Source organism: Chiroxiphia lanceolata, chromosome 5, assembly GCF_009829145.1.
Source record: "Chiroxiphia lanceolata isolate bChiLan1 chromosome 5, bChiLan1.pri, whole genome shotgun sequence".
Taxonomy (NCBI): domain Eukaryota; kingdom Metazoa; phylum Chordata; class Aves; order Passeriformes; family Pipridae; genus Chiroxiphia; species Chiroxiphia lanceolata.
This window is the reverse complement of record NC_045641.1, coordinates 33,197,110-33,214,306: the sequence shown is the minus strand read 5'-3', so window position 1 is coordinate 33,214,306 and position 17,197 is coordinate 33,197,110. Positions and strand designations below refer to the sequence as shown.

The 17,197-nt window shown below is 35.6% G+C and overlaps 1 protein-coding gene across 6 annotated transcripts in view; it reads right to left on the bottom strand.

The window, feature by feature from the left end:
• The window catches only part of USP15 (ubiquitin specific peptidase 15), a 62,781-nt gene that overhangs the window by 29,994 nt on the left and 15,590 nt on the right, over positions 1-17,197 (bottom strand). For 4 of the 6 annotated variants that reach the window (XR_004357416.1, XM_032689583.1, XM_032689577.1 and 1 more), the window contains exons 3-6: positions 17,038-17,168; positions 14,234-14,360; positions 8,150-8,295; positions 5,585-5,646 (exon numbers count right to left, since the gene is read on the bottom strand). Coding sequence is in view for 5 of the 6 variants with exons in the window: in XM_032689583.1 (XP_032545474.1) it covers positions 5,585-5,646; positions 8,150-8,295; positions 14,234-14,360; positions 17,038-17,168 (466 nt within the window). In the remaining variant the exon portion in view is untranslated. Of the gene's footprint in view, positions 1-5,584; positions 5,647-8,149; positions 8,296-14,233; positions 14,361-14,993; positions 15,113-17,037; positions 17,169-17,197 lie in introns of those variants that run through there. The other 2 variants (XM_032689579.1, XM_032689581.1) reach the window with 2 other exon arrangements.

Sequence of the window (17,197 nt, the reverse complement as noted above, 5' to 3'; positions counted from 1 at the left end):
TTAAAACAAACAAACAAAAAAAATCAAAGCAAGGATAATAAAAAAACCTGAGAAGACCGTAAGTGCTAAGGCTGAATGTATTGCCATACTTCAGTTATGCCTTTAAAATTATGCAGAAAAGAATGATCAAATGTATCTACTCATAAAACAACTGCTATGACTTAGGAATCTCTTAAGACAAAATGAAAAAGCTAGTGTGCAACAAAACTCAATTACTGCTTAAATACAAGGTTCTAAGACAAAGCAGTACTTTTTGTAGTGTACTGACTACAGTATGTATTAATGTTACTGCGGTGTTAACACACCACAGAAAGATGTTCAAAGAATACAGTTAATTACTTGACAAAACCAACAAATTTTAAACTCTGTGTTGTAAAAAATCCAATAGTCAGTAAATGGATTGTTCTCTCATGGCAGGACAGGAGTAAACCAAATTCTCAACACAGCTAGAACAGCAGCAGGAACTATGCAAGAGATAAGTTTGAGAAGTAACATTTAACAATCTAACAAACAAACCCTGCAGCAAAAGGCAGGTTAAAAAACCCCACTTTACTGTAGTCCTATGCCAAAAGAAACGATAACTCACATTACGTACTGACTTGCCCATATACTTCATTAACCCTAGTTAAACTGCACTAGAATTCCCCTAGTGACCAAAAACATAAATATGGACATCAGCAAAAACAACTGTAACCAGAACAACCTTTTTCCTCTAATAATCTGTGGGCATCTGCTATACACTGCCCAGATCAGGATAAAAAAAAGGCAGATAAGACTTCTTTGGACAAATTGAAGAAGCCTAACATTCACAAGCCCTAGCCTTTGCAGGGGACCTAGTGGTAGGACAATACAGCAGAGTACAACAAATGCAGGAAGATTCTGGAATGCAATGATGACAACTTCCAGATACAGGTGACTGAAGAGCCAACAAGGAGAGGTTCTTGGATGGATCTGATACTTAAAAAACAAGGAGGAAGTAGTTGGGAATGTGAAGGTTGGGGTCTTGGCCAAAATGACCTTAAGATGGTAAAATTTGAGATCTTGAGAGAGAGCATGGTAGAAATCAGTAACACAGTTCTGGATTTCTGGAGAGTAGACTTTAACCTTTTCAGAGATCTGCTTGGATGAGTCCCATGGGTTACAGCCCTGTAGAGAAAAGGGCCCCTGATAGCCTTCCATGATGAGATTAATAGCTTGGCAGATGAGAGAGAAACAACATATGGCTTATCTCAGCTTTTCTAAGTCTCTCAACAGTGTCTCCTGCAACACCCTCACAGACAAGCAGATGAAGCATGGGTTACATAAGTGTAAATGAAAATCACTCAATTCTGCCCCTGGGGGAACAGGTGACCAAAGGGAAAGCAGCTTGGCAGGAAGTGACCCGGGGTCCTGCTGGACCAAAAGCTGAACATGAGCCAGCAGGGCGTCCTTGGGCCAACCACTTCGGCTCAGTGTGCTAGACTGGGAAAAGCATTGCCAGCAAGTCAAGGGAGGTGGTCCTTCCCCTCCACTCAGCACTGGCAAGACACCCCTGGAGTGTTGGGTCCACTTCTGTGCTCCTCAGTGCCTGAAGGATGGGGACATTCTGGAGCAAGACCAGTGAGATGCCACAAAGGTGATCAAAGACTGCAGCATCTGACCTTTGTGGAGAGGCTGAGAGCTGGGGCTCTTCAGCCTGGAGAAGAGAAAGCTCCAGGGCAATCTTATCAACTGTATAAATACCTAATGGGAGGGAATTAGGAAGACCCTTCTCAGTGGTGCCCTGTGAGAGAAAAGAAGTCTATAGGTATAAATTGAAATAAATAAAATTTCATCTGAATATGGAATATGTTCAGATGGAATTGAAGGCCATATTCCTAAAGAGAAAAAAAAAGTGATCAACTGTCATTTGTTTTACAGTAAGGGTGGTTGAAAACTGGAACAGGTTGAGCAGAGTGGCTGTGCAGTACAGCGATACTCAAATGAGCCTGGATCTGCTCCAGCTGCCCATGCTTTGAGTAGGGGGACTAGAAGAGATTACCTTGAGAGGTCTTTCAGTTGTCATGGACTCTTATTCTGTGAAGCTGTGGCTATATACAGGCTGACATACAATTTTAAAGCAAGCTTTAGTATGTTTCACCTACTACAGTTTATACTATTCTCTTCTTACAAAATCCATCTAATTTAGCCAATCACACTTTCTTGGGGGATTTCCATGAAAGGTTCATATTTTAACATTCAGCAATCAAAAAAGAATAATGTTCAGGGTATGCATTTGTTAAGAGTTTTTCAACCCTGCATTAATTGACATTAATGAACATGTTTGTTAAACTAACTTGAAAATGTGTGTTGAACATTACTACTGTTTGATGTTTACTCACAGGATCTCAGACCACAAGTTATTATGCATCAGCAAATGGCAGTCCAGCTCTTGACTGGCAGACAAGCTCTGACAGTTCTTGCTTTTACAATTTAAGACATCAGAGTAAGACCCCAGTTAGCTCTATTCTCCATAATTATCTTTTTTACAGAAAAGTCAGTAGAAAGGTACACCTGTCTGCATATCAACTGCTTCAGGGAAAGAAACTTGGTTTTAAATCTCTTTGTTAAAGATGATAGTTTTCATTTCAGTAGACAAACACAGTTTTTCCTTTGAAGATGTATGGATATTTTTTCCTAAAAAACTTGGATACACAACCATTATCTTTTTTCAAAAAAGCACAGCTAAGCATCTTTTATCCACTTTTTCTCCTCTTAAAAAACATTATGGGATCCAGCTCAGCAACCAAAAAGAATCAAGAAAGAGCCTTTAATGTTTTTCCAAGATAAGGGCATACAGTTTTGAATGAGAAAAAAAAAATGTGAAAAAACTTTCCATGTGACAAATATTATAAGAAAACATTCATTATTACAAGGAGAAAAAAAAAGCTATGAATGTGTACACTCTCAAGTTTTCATATGGTCAAAAACCCCCCTATCAACAATGTATTCTCTTTTCCATGCAAAACTTGCTTTAAAGTTAGCTGTAAACCATCTGTAAATTATGCAAAGTAGCCAGCTATTTGATTAGGTTGACTTACTCCACAGTGAAGTCTAAAAAAAAAAGTGTCAGAATTAAATCTATTACACAGAATCTATTACACACAGATATAGATTGACAGATGAATTAAAAATTCTTAATTTTTTACCATATCAGAAGCATTTTTAAAGAACACGATGGATCGATAGATTTAAAACTTGTGTATTAAGTTTTCTAAAAAAAGTAGCAACAACAGTTTTTTTAAAATTAGAAGGAAATTCACTAGTAATATATAGATTCTTTGTATGTTTCTCTAACTTGCTTTTATATTTGCATATGGACAGGTAAAAACTTCTTAATAGAAAACTAATAGAAACCTTGTCATGGCTATTCATTTGCTAATTCATGGAATGTCAAAACTTAAGTTCTTTGCTTCTCCTTGTCTCAAGTTTTAGAATCACAGACTGGCTGAAAGGTTTTAACTGTTGTACAGTTTTTTCTGAAAGTAAGAAACTAGATTTTGTAGAAGTTTTTTAAGTTACTTGAACTTCAACCTTAGATTTTCTTTATATCTTAGTTTAAAACATCGTCTTGACAATAATGAACCATTCAAATGGGATTGGTTGTTTTTTCTGTGGAATAATTTCCCACAGAAGGATACAGATATAAAAAAAAGTTGTCTGCACACAGATCACAAGTCTCCTTTCAAATACTGGGATCAGCAGCAACTAAGCTACCAAAGGAACTGGGATCTGTACATTTGTGTAATTTTGTCACACGTATGACACTGAGAAGACAGCTACTCAGACAAGTTAGTACAACAAAATTTTCTGCAAAACTGCCCATTAATGCTAAGCAATACCTGTTTTGGGAGCAGATGACACTAAAGACACTCCAGGAAAAGTCAGTATGAGCCCTCTAGAAAAAGTTTCACAGAAACCAAACTTCCTGAACAACAAATATCCCAGTAGCTGATATAAACAACTTCATTTATTAAATTGTTCATAAAGTTTTAAACAGGTGTAAAAACTTGCCCCCAACTACTAGCTGTTGATAGTTGCTATTTGAATCCACTAAATTTTGCACACCTTCTACTATTACAGGACATTGGAATACCAAATTTCAATCTTTCTGATAGTTGCCAAATTTCAAAACCACACCCAAACTTCACAGTAAAACTATTCATCCTCATTTGCTCATTTTCTTCCAACCTCCTCTGATACCAGCATTTTCAATTACCATTTGGCTTGTGGTCAGAGCACACATTTTTCAGGAGATATTCCTGAATTTATATACTGCTCCTGAATATTTTCCTTAAAGTGGAAAAGAAGTTTGACAGAATAAAAACAGGTACCATCAGCAGAATATCTTCCTACCAAAACCTCCAAAAGAATCCATGACAGTGAGTTATCGCAGTTCTTTTAACCTTCAAAATCTACATCTAAAATTTGACTAAGAATTTAAATTTCTACTGGATGCTTTTTGAGGTCAGAGATTAAACTTCAAATACTTAGCATCCCATTCTTTCCACTGCTCCACATTCCCAATTCCTTGTGCTATAACATCTTGCTAAGTAAGATTAAACTGTTCATACTAAGCTTAAATTGAACTCAGATTTCATTAAATAACTTAATAGAAACTAGTGTTCCCAATAAAGGTGCTCAAGATAAAACACCAAAGAGTCTCTGTCCTTCAAGTGATAAGCAATGATAGTACAAAAATGTTTTAAAATAACAGTGACGTTCACATAAATGCATAATCTCAAAAGGAATAAAGAGAATTTAAAACAACTTCTTATGAAAGATATTTTCAAGAACCACACAACAAAGGGAAAAAACACAGTTAATTATTTGTAAGGCTGAGATCATGTTAATTTACCAGTAACCAGTTCCAACTGTTCTTCAAAACCAACAAAACACAGATTTAGATTCTGGAAACAATATTAAAAAAAGTTTATCCATCTAAATGAGGAAAAACACACAAATCTTTCTACTCACTTGCCATTATCAAAGTGCTGTTCATAATGGCAGTAGGAAGAACAGAAAAGAAAAACATCATCATACTGTGTTAACTGATGACAGTCCAACAAAGAACAAACACAACATGATGGTAATGTAGGTTGCAATTTGAATAAGCTTTGTGTGTAAATATTGTTCTCTGGAGGAGAAGGAACAAGCTGTCCATAAGAACATTTTCATATAGGAAAAATATTGATAAAATACATATATCTGTGTTCACCTAACAGATACACTAAGCTTTGAAACAGAAATCTGAAGAAAATAAGCTAAGTTTTACAGTTTCCTACTATGGATTTTTTTCTATTTTTAAGCAGGATAATATATATCACTGGTTGAAATCAACAAAATTAAGCAACATATATGCAGGAATTCACCATTATTATGTTATGTTCTACAATGCACAGCACTCAAAACAAATATATTCATCATATTTTCAACTAAAACATCTGAAAGATGATTTTCAAAATAAAATGCCACTTATAAAATCAGATATTTTTTTTTAATAAAGCAAAGTAACATGAAACCAGTTAAGCTATAGAGAACCACATGACTGGAATTCGTAACTTACTTAGGAGTTGAAGGACCTCTTGGCCATGTTCCATCCTCATTCTTCTGTTCTATCACCAGGACCTACCACAAAAGGAGTAATAAGAAAACTGAAATAAAAGTATCAGTAGATAGCTCTCTGTTCCATCTTTTTAATGGATTTGCTAGCATGTGATTGAGACATGTGATTGATATTTAAGCTACTATTCACTAACATTCAAGAATATTCCATTCAATTACACTGCCCCTTCCTCTCTCCGCTTTTTTCCTCCACACTTTTTAATTTGTGCAACTTTGTGCAAGCCACTTAATATATCTATTCTTACACAAGCAATGGATGAAATGGCAAGCCACTTATGTCTCAAAGAGGTCAGAATATGACCTGCAATGTTTAAACAGCACCTATGAATCTACAGAAATCACATGTCTGTACAACAGCCCTGTTAAGGAAGGAATATTCCTGAAGAAATTTTGCCTCACAGATCAATAGGAAAAAACCCCAAACCGCCCAAACAAAACTATTTTCTGCTTTGATAGTCTTAAAATCATATCTGTCTGGTTACTTCTGTATATTTTATAAAAGCATTTATCAAATATTACTTTTTCAATGGGATAGTAGGCTAATGAAATTAATTTAATTCAAACTGTTACTGGTAAAAACCAGAGTAAGAACACTCAGTCCCCAACACAGGCATCAGGTGCCATTTTAAACCCCTTTGGGTATTTGTGGTATCTGCCCTATGCCAGCAGATATGACACAGGACCTACAAGCAGCTCATGCCTTTCTGGATTGACAGCTGAGATAGCTAGATCATTTGAAATGGCAACTAGACTTCAATATTTAAACTGAATCCAACTCCTGATTTCCAGTTCAACTAATTCTGCACAACTGTATACTGATGTTTCAACACACTAATTAACTGCCACGCTATGCCTGTATGCATCTACACAACGACATAAATTCCCATATGTACTAATGCTCAAAATCTTATGTATAAGTCATTCTGCCACTTGAAGATGTAATCACATTTTCAGTCTGAATACAATAGGCTGTGGCATTTAAAACAAGCTTTCTATGCGGAAAAGAGTAGTCTGCTGTCTTTGGTCATATATGACAGATTCTTCCATACTTCCTTGACTGGCTCTCAGAGACTACTAAATAAAAGTAGATTTAGACTTAAAAGTTCAATGGAACCCATAAAGGCTTGCTTCATATATCAACTGATAAATTCAAAACATTAATTTATTCAATCACATACACAGTAAAAAATAACAATTAGGTTAGACAGACTGTAACAGTCAGAATAACTATCACAAGATTAGGAAGCTCAGCAAGAAAAATAACAACCATGTGTGTGTCAGCAAACGCAACTGACCAAACACACATGGCCTACCATGACATTTAACATTTTCATAAACAATGGTTAAACTCTGCTTTAAACAATATTTGTTTCGCTCAAAGTACCAATGTCACCTAGAGATCTTTTCATGGCTTTATTAGACCATGCTTGCTTCATAGTTAATGTTTCACTGGGATAGAGCAATTTGCGAGTTCCATCTTTGATGCAAATCTTTTATGGGAGATGTGGGCTCTTCCAGCAGGACCTCTGCATTGTTAAAATTACCTGTGTGAGGGTTTAAGTGCATGCAGCATGAAGCTAAAGGGCACAATAGTTCAAGCAGTTATTTTGTTGCACTGATTACTTACCTTCCATGACATAAAAGAAAACTGAAACATAGCATAAATACTGCCGGTAAGTAGGTTAGAGTCTAGTATTTCAAGGCAAAAAGGAAATATTTTAATATAATTGCGCCTACAATTCCTTCCATCAAATTTTATCCATTCATATTTGCAGCATGACAGCACGAACTACAGCTGTTGAAAAAACATTCAACTCTATCTGGAGAATAAAGAATCAATGTAATAGTATGAGAAGTTATTCTATCGATCAAATTACTCAATCTGTTCACGTTTATATTTGTGTAGTTTAACATTCAGTATTTGTTCTTTATACGGATATGGAAAGGTAAAATTTCTTGTGAGAAATTCGCCTATAAAGTGATGACTTTAAAGTGATAATACAGTCTCATGTTAAAGCAGATTTACAAGCTCTTTTGCCTCTACCATTCTTATCTAAAATATTTTCATCTCTTCTTACTTTTTTTCTGAAATCTGAGCAGTGGAATTTGACTAGAAGACATTATTCTCTTAGAGTACCTAAAAAGTTCTTCAGATTTTGAGTTTCATTATAGGAACATATCCCACATCCTAGGAATAATTTTTTATTTTGGGTTTTACCAAAGTCATGTAAGCAGTTTTGTAAAATTTGATAAATTTAAAATTTAAGTTTGAAAGGCAATTTTCAAATTTTAATTCACCAGGAGAGTTAAACTAATCTTTAATCCTGAAAATACACACAAAATCTACTTTTACTTCAGCAAATTTGCTTATAAAATCCTCTATCCCTAATAAAATCTATTAGGAGGCAATTTCATTTAAAAAAAAGTAAGAATTATTTGGTACAGCTACATTCTTATGAGCAAAAAAATAAATGTATATAAATCCACAAATAATATTTCACTGTACCTGTCCCTGGTATAAACCAGCATCCTGTATAGTACTGTCTGGTTTATTCAAAGGTTCAAAAGTATTACTCATGTATTTGTTCCACAATCTGGTCTCCTTTTCACCTGGAATATTGAAGATTTTTCTTATCTCCTTTTCAATTGTATCTGTTTTGTAAGGGAGAGAACACAAGTTTAGCATTTCAATACACAAACAGTACAAGGCCAAATAAAGCATCAGAATCCATTTCCTCATATTCAAAATATGAATGAAACTGTAGAAATTGTCATGCAACTGTATCATGTTGTAGGACACAGAGGAAGTTTTTAGTTTGCTTGCCTTTAAATTGGAAACAGTAGAAGCTTATTGCCTCCTGAATCTCTGTCACTAGCCGGGTTCCACAGGGCTCTATTCTGGGCCCTGTGCTCTTCAACATGTTCATAAATTACTTTGACACAGGACTGGAGGGGATACTAAGCAAGTCTGCAGATGACACAAAACTGGGAGGAGCTGTTGACTCCTTCAAAGGCAGGGAGGCCCTGCAGAGAGACCCTAACAAGTCAGAGGACTGGGCAATCACCAACCATTTGAAGTTCAACAAGGGAAAGCGCCGGATTCTGCACCTGGGATGGGGCAACCCTGGATGTTTGTACAGGTTGGGGAATGAGATGTTGGAAAGCAGTGCCATGGAAAGGGACCTGGGGGTCCTGGTCAATGGCAAGTTGAATATGAGTCAGCAGTGCCCTGGCAGCCGGGAGGGCCAACCATGTGCTGGGGGGCATCAGGCAAAGCATCTCCAGCCGGTCGAGGGAGGGGATTCAATATAGGAAAGATATTAAGCTATCAGAGAGCCTCTAAAGTAGGGCAATTAAGATAGTGAAGGATGTTGAGTGGAAGCTGTACGAGGAGCGGCTGAGGTCACTTGGTCTGTTCAGCCTGGAGGAGAGGAAACTGAGAGGAGACCTCATTGCAGTCTACAACTTCCTCATGAGGGGAAGAGGAGGGGCAGGCACTGATTTCTTCTCTGTGGTGATCAGTGACAGGACCCAAGGGAATGGCCTGAAGTTGTCAGGGGAAGTTTACGTTGGATATTAGAAAGAGGTTCTCCAACCCTGAGGGTGGCTGGGCACTGGAACAGGCTCCCTGGGGAAGTGGTCACATCACCAAGCCTGACAGAGTTCAAGAAGTGCTTGGAAAATACTCTGAGGCACATGGTGTGACTCTTGGCAATGGTCCTCTGAGGGGCTAAGAGTTGGACTCGATGATCCTTGTGGATCCCTTCCAACTCAGCATGCGATTCTTAGCAAAGCAAGAATAAGACAAATAAAGACAAGTTGATAACAGATGACAGGAGCCACCTTAGCATCCATCTATTCATTCCTTACAGTGTGCTAACAGAGGAGTGTGGGTAGGTAGCAAATGATAAGAAATGAGAGTGGTAGCAAAACCAGGTGCAGGGAGTGCAAGACATCCCAGTGCAATTAGCACGAACCACAACATACATGTATAAAGTTTAATATACTTGTTCACAGAAATTAATGACAACTCTGCAAAACTGAAGCACGTAAATTTATTTTAAAAGGAAGATGAAAGAATTAACATCACTGAAAGATTTAATGTATAAAGGTCTATCAGCTCCTACTCTACCTGACAGAAATACAACCAGTGTTACATAATTTTAAGGTACCATAACTGTTGTCTATCACTGAAATTTAAGTAGTTCTTAATTAACTCTATTCTCCTTACACAAAAGAAGAGTTTATAAAAGAGCTATTTTTTTAACAAATGTGTACAGTGCTACACTATAGCAATCTCGCTTAACTCCCTTTTTTAACTGGTAGAGTCATAAAGCCCCATGGCAGCTACATCTCATAACAGCTGACACAGAAAACAAAGCAGGAGTCAGGAAATCTACACTTTACTCCTGATGATCACTGAAAGCACAATTATAAAAATAGGCACTGCAAACTCTCTGAAAGACATTCCTCTGAAGCCTAAGGATAAAACACTAGTGTGTCAGCTCCCCTTGCTCCCTTCTTACGTGAAGCACAAAAAGTCAAATTGAGACTTTAAAATACCTTGCAAAAATCCAGCCATTGTCTTGTGAAATGCATGACAACTGGCCAATCTAATATTTGTATATATTGTAGGCAAATGAATACAATTTCTTTCTATACTAGTTAACACATATTTCAGTCTGAAAGCAAATGTTAGACTGGATCATCTGTTTTTGTAACAGAAGTGATATGTAGGCAAGATAGATGCTATCAACAAGGTAACAGACTTATTTGATTTGTTGACTTTCAAAAAGAAAAGTCATTGTCTGAATCAATTTTCAACCAGTGAATTCAAATAATTAAATGTGAATCTAAGAACTAATCTACTCATCAATCTTGTAAAAAAGTAGAAAATCCAGATTTATTCATGGCTTTCACTAAAAGAATTTACAAAATATAATTTTTCATTCTTATTAAGGACAACTACTTATCTGAGCATTGCAGCTCATATTCGTCGTAAGTACTAAGTTAACATTTATTATGTTAATTTTTAACATATTCCTGCCTCATTAACAGAACTGTTACGAGACAGGGAGCACCAGTCTTATTGGACAGCTACACATTATGTCCAAGACTCTGGGAAGCACATGTTCCACTTGACTATTATGCCAATTTTGAGACTGTGAAAATAAGGTTCTTTTACATAGTTCCATGAACATAACCATTGCATACTTTATAATTCTTCCTCCTATCCCCAGCAAGTATTACTGGACTACAGGGTTATGATCTAAAGTAAAAGTGCCTGTTCCAGCTTAAATGAAAACATATCAAATAGGTATGGTTTGAGGAATGTTGTGTATGGGGGTTCTCCTCTCCTAGAATCACAGAATCATTGAGGTTGGAAAACACATTCAAGATCAAGTCCAACCTTGCGTCGAACATCAGTATATCAACTAAACCATAATACTAAGTGCTATGTCCAGTCACTTCTTTAACACTTCCAGGGATGGTGACTCCACCAATTCCCTGGGGAGTTGCAGTTATATACACCCAGTGTATGAAATTATTAGTACTAGGATGATGTCTAAAAGAGACAGGAAGAACTGCCTTTTAAAGATGCCTCTCACTCCATCAGCTGTACGCACACAACTTGAGACAGTTCAATTTGAGAGTTAAAGGTTATGGATCCCATACAGGTTATATCCTATATTCTTAAAAATTAGCTCATCTATAAAAACACCTGCATGCTTTAAGTACTATTTTGAAAAACTCCCTGGAACAGTCTTAATAAGACACTGGAGAAATTCAGTGGGCTCCATTACAAGTACACCCTGGCTCCTAAAGGCTAGTGCTATCACAAATACTGGCTAAAGAAAACCCTGAGACATTAATGTCAATCTGTACTATGAATCAGTAATCCCTCCCTCATAAAGAAGGAAAAGTCTAATCACTGATCCCAGAATAAACAGTCCTCAAGGATGGCAAGTTTTATATTCTTGTATTCTGCAGCAGAATAAAGAGAAAGATGAATCAAAGCCATTTGCTAAGATAATTTGCTAGCAAAAGTCCATTAGGTGTGGAGCCACTGGTGTAATCTTCTGTGAAGTTTATCAGCTCAATTTTGGAATTATTTTATGGCATTGCAGATAAAACCTGACTCCTATTCACCTGTAACAGAGGTTAGTGTTTCTGACATTCTGTGTTTTGTAAAACTCTTACATATTAGCTGATGACTACTTTGTCCTATCATACTTTCCCATTAGTGACTCCTGAATGGATCACTAACTGATTTTCACTCAGAAGCCTGATGTTCTTTGGGATCAGCAACTCAGTTGAAATGCTGCCTGAACTCCATCTAGCTCATTTTCCTTCCTCGTTTCCTCCCTCCCCCAAAAGAGTTAGATATCAATCACCCTCAAAGTCAATATGCACTGTCTCCAAGGCAAGAGTCCTCAACTGTAGGAGATTCCCAAGAAGGTCCAAAGAACATGTCAGATGTTCCTAGTACCATCCCAAGAGAACGACTGTCATTATTAGGTCCACCCTTTGTAATTACTTTTTCCTACTCTGTACTTATTTATTGACATACAGCTTAGTTTGTTTTCTATTTTAGTGGAAAAGCACAGGTATTCCAGGAATAACACATATGTGAAGACTCATAGGTATTATACTGTACTTAGGATATTCCTCTGCTTTTGTGAATTAAGGAAGGTCTTGTACTGATTTTTTCGAGGGCAGTAGATAATATAATCAATGATGGTGGCTAGAAAAATTAAAACTTCTTGAAAAGACCATAGTACCTTATATCCACTCATTTCAGTGGGGCTGATACCGACTCTTTTGTACTACAAGTCTTCTGCAACCATAATAAAAATACATCTCTTACTGGAATATACAAGGAAGGGTGAAAAGTAATCAAGATCCTGCAAGATCCCTCTTGCATATTATTTATTGATATAATGAGCATCTCTGCTGTGTATTTGATGAATTCCAGAACTGCCTTAAATATACTTGAGGCAAGGAGAAGGGGGGAAAAATAAATTACCATCTTACTAATGGACGATAAGAGAGATTATTTTTTCACTGTTAAAAAGTGGGTTTAATTTTTCTAGCTCTGCTTCTAAGGCACATTCCTTTGCATGTCCTGAATAGGATGGTCCTGCTTTGTGCTCTGCACAAGAAGCACAGCTTCAGAATGGGCATGTTTTTTAAAGGCTTCCAGGAGCATATCATCCACATCTCAGGAAAGTAAATAAGGCCAGTGTCTGGAAAGAGGTTGCCAGTGAGTTTGACCGCTTCTCATTACCTTTCTGACAATTTTCTCATAATTGTAATTCTCTCTTTGCCAAGAAAAAATGAATACACCTTCAAGTAAGTCATTCCAAAATGCCCTGCTTCTGATTAGAGAAAGAAAATATCAGAAATTCATCCATTACCTTTAATTCCAATGATACAATTAAATTCAGTATAGATGCAAAATAGCTTGCATTTGGTCCTAAGGGAAGGATAATGTTAGACTACTTTTTCCAAGTTTCTGGGTTTCCTTAGAGAACAATGAAGTACATCTTCCCACATTAAACCAGATCTCAAGAAGGCCAATTAACATACGACACTTGCAGTCTTGTTTTGAGGAGAATTTTCACAATTTTTAAGTATTTATTCTAATACAAGTAGTGATTCCTTTTCTAACTTAAAGATTTAAATTTAACAAAGCAAAATGACTCAGTTTCTAAAGTAAGCAATCTGCAAAGAATTAAAGGGTAGTAAGTATAAGTCACTACCCATAATGTAAAAAGAAGCAAAACCTAAAAAAAGCCCTACGTTGCTGTCAACAAATGTAAACAAAGTGATGGCTGGGCATAAAGTACAATTCTAACTGCACAAATACAGATGACTGAAAGACTCTTATCTCAGATACACATGCACAAATACATCAAAAAATGAGTTTCTGTGATCAGAAATATCTTTGCATATATTGTGATTATTTTCAAAGTCAAATATGTTATCAAAATATAATTTCAAACAATAATAGAATGCTCAACGAGCAGTCAAAATAACTACAAATAAAGGTAAGTTAAAGATTTAAAGGTAAATTAAAGGTTTAATAGAAAACTCAATTACCGTAAAAGATTGTGCCTAGCCTACCACTTCACAACCCAAAGAATACTGCTTTTGTAGGTCACCCTTAGCCATTAATTTATGAATTACATTCGTTCTTGTGTTTTGTAATATACTCTTCTCTTCATATATATGGCTAAAACGTGTTGCTTAATGAAACACATTAAAATATATTTCTTACCCACCAAAAGCAAAGAAAAAAGTACTATGAAATCCAATAAACAATATCACACCCCTCACTTCCTGACAAGCTCAAACCTCTAAAGTTAATACAGATGCTTAGAAATAAAACACACAATTACATTCTTAAAATTGTATTAAACCACTCCAATATTCTAAATTGTTTAACTTTTAACTTTGACCCAAACAAAATTACTCCCATCCTTTTTAATGGTCGCAATACCCATCCATCATTTACCTAGAAACCTATTCAGAACTTGACACCACATATAAGTATCAACCATATATTTTTAAAAATAGTTGTGCATACCTATTGTATCAGCTTTACTAAATCTTCGTGTGACAACATTGTTCATATTTCCATTTTCACAAAGTTTTAATTCTGTTAGATATACTTCTACTTTGCAGTGCTTTACAAACATACCCTGTTCAACGACCTGAAAAACAGAATGGGATCAGGTATCAGTCAGAGTACGATTTCATATACACACACTTCAAAATAATTTTGAGAACTCTTCATGAAACTGAAGTTGAGTGAATAGATTGCACTTAATAAATGCTAAAAACTACAACTAAAATTCCCCTATAGCTTTTCAGAAATACAGTAAACTAGAAAGTAACTTCTTCCATGACGATGATTGTCTTACCTGTGTATAACACCACCACCATGACTTTCAAAGTGCTAAGTAGAGTAGAAATGACAAATATGCATCCTTAACCCAAAGATAAGATACTCAATCCAAAGATAAAAACCACCAAAAGTTATTTTATTTCAAAATACATTAATTCTATACTACTTCCACAGAACATGAAGAACTAGTTTTCACAGTTAAAGAATGTTTACCCAAAATAGAATACACACTAATAAAATCTGTATATTACATTTTTAAACAAAACCTACAAATCTTCCACTTACATTTCAATAATGAATACATTAATTTGAAATTTTACCTACTTTTCCCAGTTGTTTATTATATGTTCATTTTTGTATCACCTATCACAAAATAGTTAAGTATACCAGATTTTTTTTTAATAAAAGTAAAATATATTAAAAAAGTATTCAGGGTCACCTCTTAAATGTTTTTCCCTTTGATCTTCCAAAGTGTAACTGCAGTACACTTAGTCATGTAGACTGTTCCAAAAATAACCATCAGCCTGATATGTGATACATCTGACAAATACAGTTAAAAAAAGCGCCACCAGCTAATTGCTAGGAGAGATCTGCTATCTGCTGTACAAATATAACTTGTACGCATGTGCCATAGGAAAAAAAAAGAAGAAATTAGTGAATTATTACATTGCTCGCCTTAGCTTTAATGACTGTCAAAAACTACATTTAAATAAAAATGCATCTTAATTTGAGCAGCTTAGTTTTCATCTACTAGAGTAACAACAAAATAGCTGCAGTAAACAAAACTGTGCAGTATGGCTATGACACTTCTAAGAATAAAAACAGACACTGTGTGGTAGCATCACCACATTCTACTACAAAAAGTCATAACATTATTTGACATAGATCAAGTACAATATCTTATCAATTTAAAATTTGGATCCACATTTCAAAAATAGTTGACATAACAAAGGGGATGAAAGAAAAGTATAATCCCACCTTTATGAAAAAAAACCATAACGGCAGACAGGAAAAAGAATAATGAATGACAAAAACATCAGAAAGAAAAATGCTGAACTGGAATACTGCTTCTCAGAGGATAACTACTGTTCACATTGGTGGAAAATAATGAAGCTAGGCCAGTTTACCTGGCCACTCTTTATGCTGCATGTATATTTCCAGTTAGTTCCTTTCAAGTAGAAGGGAAATGACTCTAATTTCACTTCTGTCTCCTTCCACTTTTCCCCCAAATTGAAAAAATTACAGAACTTTTGCTTTACCACAACGATGGAAGACTATTCAGTTTGCTGAAATCCATCTTCAGAAAAAACAGTAACAAGTTGGTAACAGATATATTTTTAAAAAAGGAGAGTTATTTTATTGGATTTTAGGTCATACAGAACTACAGAAAAAGACAGAGATGTGGCAGGGATGTCTCTTAGAAAAAAAATAATAATTATTTTATTGTATTTCCGTTAAAAAAGCCTCGACCAACTACTTCTATTGCTGACCAAATGAATCTTGAAGACACAAAATTTCTTCTACAGCTGTATCTGGCATTTGTTTAAAAAGAGTGGACTTCAAGTAAGCAGCCAGCATGCATTTAGACCATTGTCATATCATAGGAAGAAAAAAAAAGTTGTATTACACCAGAAGTCATAAAATTAAATTCTAATCCTAATATTCTTTCAGCAGTTTTGCAGGAATTCCAATAAAGATCCCTGTAAACTGAAAGAACATGCTGTAATGATCAACATAGAAATGGTAAACATACCAAAATGTATTTTAAAACTTAATCAGTCCAGTGAGGATGGAACTGTAATCACTATTCTGAAAATCTTAAGAAATAATACAAACAGAAAGCCATTTTATTATCAATAAACTGGCAAAATGTCATATCACTGTAGTAATAAGTGTGCTATGTGCTAGATCAAACACAAATAAATCTAAAGGTGTTAATTTCTAAATATCTCGTTCCAGTGGAGTGCCACAATATCCACTATGCCATGGACTACTACTTGTGTTGAGGTAAGCTTTTTGCTTAAAGAAATAACTCCCCTAGCAAGCTGCTGAGCACAAAAGACTGGGTTTACCAGAAAAGAAACTACCAATTATTCTGCCAGTGTTAACATTATTAGAGCTAGGCTTTTCACTAATACACTCAATACAGTTCTATTTACTCAATTACAAAAATATTTTAATTAATAGACTTACAAGCTTTTAAAGCAAATTGTTCTTAAGAGGATCTTAATTGATCTTAAGAGGACTTATTTCCAGGAAAAGAAAGTATTATATCCTTTGCATCCCCTTTTCTCAATATTAAACACTTAAGCCTCTAAAATCTGAATAAAAATTAGATATCAATAAGCATCTAAAGCAGGAGTTGTCTGTATGATTATCACAGGTCAGGTCTTATTATCTGCTAATAAATTCTTGTGCAACTCCTGCGTATTTGCAGGACTATATCTGAATCATATTCATCCCAGCAGGTAATTAGAAAGTACCTTGCGTGCTATTGGCTCTTGACCTTCCATCAGTGTGTACCAGCTAACTAGCCGATTCCAGCCTTCAGTTGGCAAAAGGATGTAGTCCAGCTCATCAATAAGATGTTCCTTGAGAGACTGAGAATCACCATCTATAAGAGGAAGATATTTCTACCTGAAT